Source organism: Pinus tabuliformis, chromosome 5_2 (assembly GCF_031772625.1).
Source record: "Pinus tabuliformis cultivar Carrire ecotype Pingquan chromosome 5_2, CPIR1, whole genome shotgun sequence".
In the NCBI taxonomy this organism is placed as follows: Eukaryota; Viridiplantae; Streptophyta; class Pinopsida; order Pinales; family Pinaceae; genus Pinus; species Pinus tabuliformis.
In genome coordinates, this window is record NC_142306.1 from 218,424,111 (window position 1) to 218,430,110 (window position 6,000).

Below are 6,000 nucleotides of genomic sequence, written 5' to 3' on the forward strand. Positions count from 1 at the left end.
ATCTCCTTAATTAAGGGATAACTTCCTCAATCAAAGGAGAAATTGTTGCATGTCTTCACATAGACTTCATGTTTGATTTCCTACAACTAATTAACTCAAGATGAATTAATTATTTATTTTACAAACAGCTGCTAATATCAAATTCAAATTTTACTTCTCAATTTTGTTCAGGGACTAACTAAAATTGGAATCTATCCCAAAATACTATTTATAGCAATGCTATTTTTAGCACTTCCATTTTTCATTCCTTTTTGCTATGTCCAACACTGGTACCTGAGATGCTATTTATAGCATTTCTATTTTTAGCATTTCTTGTTGCCATTTTCAACATATGGGTCTAGGAGGAAAGACTATCTCCACATGGGAAGAGATGAAAACCTCTTTTCTAGAGAATTATCAAGATTACTGCAAATCACGGGATATTAAGGAAGAGCCTTTTAAGTTCATGTAGAAGGAAGACAAGAATATGGAGGATTATGTGGAATGTTTTAAGTACATGCTACAGAGGTCAGGTCATTCTAACCTGGATAAGGAAATTTTGAAAATTATCCTTCTCCGGGCTTTTCGAGAAGACTCTCTGGAACTATTAAACATAGTAGGAAAGGGAGATATATCAAAAGAGGACTTCGATACCATCTGTGAGCTATGCATCCAGTGCTCGAGGGGAGTTGCAAGGAATAAACAAGGAATTCGATCAACAAAAGTATCTGGTGGAGGTGTCACGAAAGAAGAAATTGGAAACCTGCTGGATAACTTAAGGACTGATATCTTGAGTACCCTGTCTGCATAGATGGACACATTGCAAGTAAAACAAAAACAAATGGAATTGGAAAAGACTATGGCTATATTTTACCTGAAGTGCAGAAAGAAACATCCAACTAGAGAATTTCCATTGAACTCTATGGAAGAATGTGCAATCTGTGAGCTGAGTCATGCAATAAGTTCATTCCCCTCCTTGCCAGGATTGAAGGCGGTCTTTCAAGGGACAGGCGAAGAGGTGGATCAACTATACTTCATGGGATCCAAAAAGCCATGGCAACCTCAGTCACCGATCGTAAATCAAGGTATGTTTCAGGATCCATCTCAGTATTTTAATGCTTTTAATATGGGTCTTCAATCCATGCCTTATACAACTATGTGGCCTCAATATCAGTTTCCACCTTGGCAACAGTGGGCTCCTCAAACTAGTTCGAATTATGATTGGGCCCCGAGCTGGCGTGGACCCTCTCCACTTGGACAGTTTCCCCAATCGATACCCCAACAACAACTTCAGTTTCCCTCTAACATACCTTTTGGTAATCTACCTATTCACCCTCAACTTCCTGTCCAACCCAATCTCAATCCTAACAACAAAGGGGCTCAACAAGCTGACACCCTCAACCTGCCTTCCTACAATATCTCTACCGTAGAACTTTATGAGATGAACTTGAGATCTGGGCGGGTAGTAGATGTTCAACCCACACCTATTATTATTGAACAAGTTGACAGTGAGGTTAAAGAGCCAGAAATAGTTGATGAGAAATCAAACCAAGATAGTAACAATCAAACTCCTCCTCAACTACCAATTACTCAAGAATACTGAGTTGAACCACCCTATCCTAAAAGGTTGGCCTTGAGTAAACAAATCCCTCAACCTGGGTTTGAATTTTTAGGGGAGTTACAAAATCTGTTTGTTAAGATTCCCCTATTACAAGCTATCAGGGTTGTACCTATATATGCAAAAAATCTTAGGGAATATTGTGCTAAAAAGCCTAGGAAGAGATCAAGGGACCCAATCACTATTCATGTGATGGGAAAGTTATTATATTTTATGCTGGGAAAGGCTATGCCTGTGAAATATGGGGATCCGGGGAACCCAATTCTAACTATACAAATTAATGGAGTGGAAATTCTGAATGCACTGGTAGATTTGGGTGCTGCTATAAATGTCATCATTGATGAGGCTATGAATACATTGGGTCTTCGAAACCTAAAACATACACCTACTGTGTTAGAATTAGCAAATAGATCTATAGCCAAACCAGTAGGAAAGTTAGAAGACATTACAATCTCAGTTGATTCATGGAATTATCCTGTGGATTTCCTAGTGCTACAAACACACTCGCTAGCTGGTGGTCACCCCTTGATTATGGGAAGACCGTGGTTGGCAACTGCAGATGCCTACATTGGGTGTCGTTATGGAAATATGGTTATCTCAAATGGGCAGGTTACTAAAAACCTTGTGTTATACCCTCCTGCAGAACCTAGCCCGTCAATGAAACCATCTTGTCATAAGAAACCTCTACCAAAGGAAGATTCCAAGTCTGAAGATGAAGAATTAAGACCATTTCTTACTATTGGGTAGTCTCTTTAGCTAAAAACATAAACTGAGGATGATACAATTACTACCTTCATTAGCGACCCCTGTTCTGTTTCAGATTTAAACCAGCGAATTCTAGAATCTTTCCTAAGCTGTAAAACACAGGAAAGTATTGAAACCACAAATGGATTTGAAGAAATTCCTAAAACTGTGTCGATGACAACATTTCTGTAGAGATAGAGCCAGGAAAGACCCTGAATATTAACCAAAATCTGTCAGAATCCTAGACAAAACAACTTCTAGATGTTCTCTGAAATCACAAAGAAGCCTTCGCTTGGGACTATACAAACATGAAGGGGATTCCTACCAATCTATGCACCCATCATATATACATCAAAGAGGATTGTCATCCTGTGAGACAGCCACAGAGGAGAATGAACCTCGCTTTGAAAAACATTGTCAAGGAAGAACTTCAAAAGCTACTGGATGTAGGATTTATTTACCCCATCTCGGACAGCCAATGGTTTTCCACATTGGTGATTTTTCCCAAGAGAAATGGTAAATGGTGAATATGCATAGATTATAGAGAATTAAACAAGGAAACACAGAAAGACCATTTCCCTTTACCGTTCATTGACCAAGTCTTGGATACTTTGGCTGGGAAGAAGTTCTTCTCATTCCTGGACGGGTTTAGTGGGTACAACCAAATCCAGATAGCTCCCAAGGATCAGGTTAAAATGACTTTCACGTGCACTTGGGGAACTTTCGCATACCGATTCCTTTCATTTGGTTTTTGTAATGCACCTACAACATTCCAAAGGGAAATTTTAGGGATTTTCTCTAATCTGGTAGATGACAATGTTGAAATCTATATGGACAATTTTAATCCATAGGGAACTAATTTGAAGAAGGGCTAGCAAATCTGAAAAAGTTCTTGAATGATGTAAACAAATGCATGTCTCTTTGAGTACAGTGAAGTGCCACATGATGATGGAGGAAGGAATAGTTCTAGGACATTTGCTTTCAGCTACTGGAATTCGGATGGATCCAGCTAAGGTAGAGGTAATATTGCACTTTCCAATACCCAAAACACCCACATAGGTACGCAGCTTTATCAGTTGCGCTGGTTATTATAGGCGCTTTATAGAAAAAATTTCTAAGATAGCACATCCACTTTTTCAATTGCTGACAAAAGATGCAGATTTTGTGTGGACAGGTGACTATGATGCAACCTTTGTGAAGATCAAGGAACTTGTTTGTAGAGCTCTAATCCTTCAAGGGCCAGACTGGACATTACCATTTCATATCCATGCTGATGCCTCTCAGACAACAGTTGGGGCAGTTTTGGGACAACAAGTAGACAAGGTGCCATATGCAGTTTACTATGTTAGTAAGAACTTGGCTCCTGCCGAGTTAAACTACACAGTGACTGAAAAAGAATTTCTTGTTGTCATCTACGCCATCAACAAGTTCCGGCATTATATTACCAGGTATCCTACCTTTGTACACACTGATCATGCAACAATCAAGTATCTGATGAATAAACCCATTACTCCTGGTCGTATTACAAGATGGTTGTTGTTACTTCAAGAATTTGACATCACCATAGTAGATAAACCAGGAAAGGATAACGTGGTTGTTGATTTTCTGTCTAGACTAGATAATAATGCTGAAAGTACACCCATAGAAGATAGTTTTCTAGATGAACATAATTTTGCAATTTTTACTAACACTCCATGGTATGCAAATATTGCTAACTATCTAGCTATAGGGAAGGTACCTCATCGCTTGTCATATAGGGAACAATGGAGAATTATTCATCATAGTACCCGATATTCATGGATGGCAAGATACATTTTTCACACAAGGGCCAATCCGCAGATTTGGCACTGCGTATTTGAGGATGACATTTATGAAATATTGAAGGCTTCCCATGATGACCCTTGTGAAGGGCTTTTTGTAAATAAAAGAATAGGCCACAAGGTGCTGCAAATGGGATATTATTGGCCTTCTATTTTTTGCGATGCTCGAGATTATGTCCAAGGATGCGACAGTTGTCAACACATGGGGCAGCCTGGAAAGTCTGATGAAATGCCATTGCAGCCCTAGGTAGTCCTCGAGCCTTTTGATAAGTGGGAAATTGACTTTGTTGGAACTTTTAACCTATATTCTCATCAAAAGGTTCACATTCTGGTCTGCACTGATTATGTGACTAAGTGGGTGGAAGCCAGAGCTGTTGCAAAAGCAACAGAACAAGTGGTTTCAGATTTTATTTTTGAAGAGATTTTTGCTCGGTATGGTACTCCAAGGGAGATTGTTTCAGATGGAGGGGTGCAGTTCACATCCCACATGATAGCAAAGCTTATGCAGAAATATCGAGTCAAACACAAGGTGACGTCTCCATACCACCTCCGGGTGAATGGACAGGTAGAAAGTACAAACAAGGTATTGGAAAATATCTTGACAAAGGCTATAGCAAGCCATCGTCGGAATTGGTCTCAGAAACTTCCTGAAGCTCTTTGGGCATACAGGACAACATGGTGGAAAGCAAGAAATTTTTCACCATTTGAGTTAGTCTGTGGGAAATCCCCCTTGTTTCCAATAAAATTTGAGATCAACAAGCTCATAACAACTTTGGAAGTAGGATTGGGCTTATCAGAGGCCCAGAAACACTGGCTAGAACAACTAAATGAGTTGGATGAAACCCGTTCAATAGTTGTCTAGAAAACTATTGTTATCCAACAACAGAGAATGAAATGGCATGATAAATTTATCAAGAACAAGGTGTTTCATAAAGGAGACTGGGCACTACTCTATGACTCCCTCATTAAAAATTTTAAAGGGAAGCTTCACACTCGCTGGATGGGACCCTATGAAGTGGACACTGTGTTTGACAATGGAATAGTCAGATTGGTTACAATAGATGATACTTGTGCTTCCTTCTTAGTGAATGGACACTATTTGAAATTATACCATCATCCAACTTCTAAGGATGCCTTCATCAAGCATCTCTCTGATAAATTTGGTTTGATGGTTGTTGGTGCAGAGAATGCCTCCTCTGCATTCTCCTAATATATATATATCTATATCTATATATATATATATATATATATATATATATATATATATATATATATATATATATATATATATATATATATATATATATATAGATATATATATATATATATAGATATAATATGCTGCTACTACTTACTTGTTGTCTTTTTGTAGGAAGTACTATCGAAATACAAGGATGTGGAGCTGACAATTTTTCCAAGTAATAGTTGCTGTTGATATTTCCAGGAAATTTTCTAAGTGTCGGATGTTTTTACTCCTTGGGTGTTGTTACTCTGCCACTACTGTTACTCCTGGAAAAGTTTCTAAGTGTCAGATGTTGTTACTCCTTGGGTGTTGTTACTTCGTCGCTGTTGTTACTCCTGGAAAATTTTCTAAGTGTCAGATGTTGTTACTCCTTGGATGTTGTTACTCTACCACTGCTTTTACTCCTGGAAAAATTTCTAAGTGTCAAATGCTATTACTCCTTGGGTGTTGTTACTTCGCCGCTCCTGTTACTCTTGGAAAATTTTCTAAGTGTCAGATGTTGTTACTCCTTGGGTTTTGTTACTCCGCCGCTGTTGTTACTTTGCTGCTGTTGTTACTTCGTTGTTGTTGTTACTTCTCTGATTACTCTGTCATTA

At 38.6% G+C, this 6,000-nt stretch overlaps 1 protein-coding gene across 1 annotated transcript; it reads left to right on the forward strand.

Moving 5' to 3' along the window:
* The first annotated feature begins 1,825 nt into the window (after nucleotides 1-1,825).
* On the forward strand, nucleotides 1,826-2,344 carry LOC149158328 (uncharacterized). Its single transcript, XM_089433947.1, has one exon. The coding sequence runs from the start codon at nucleotides 1,826-1,828 to the stop codon at nucleotides 2,342-2,344; it is 519 nt and encodes a 172-aa protein (XP_089290073.1).
* The last annotated feature ends 3,656 nt before the right edge of the window (nucleotides 2,345-6,000 follow it).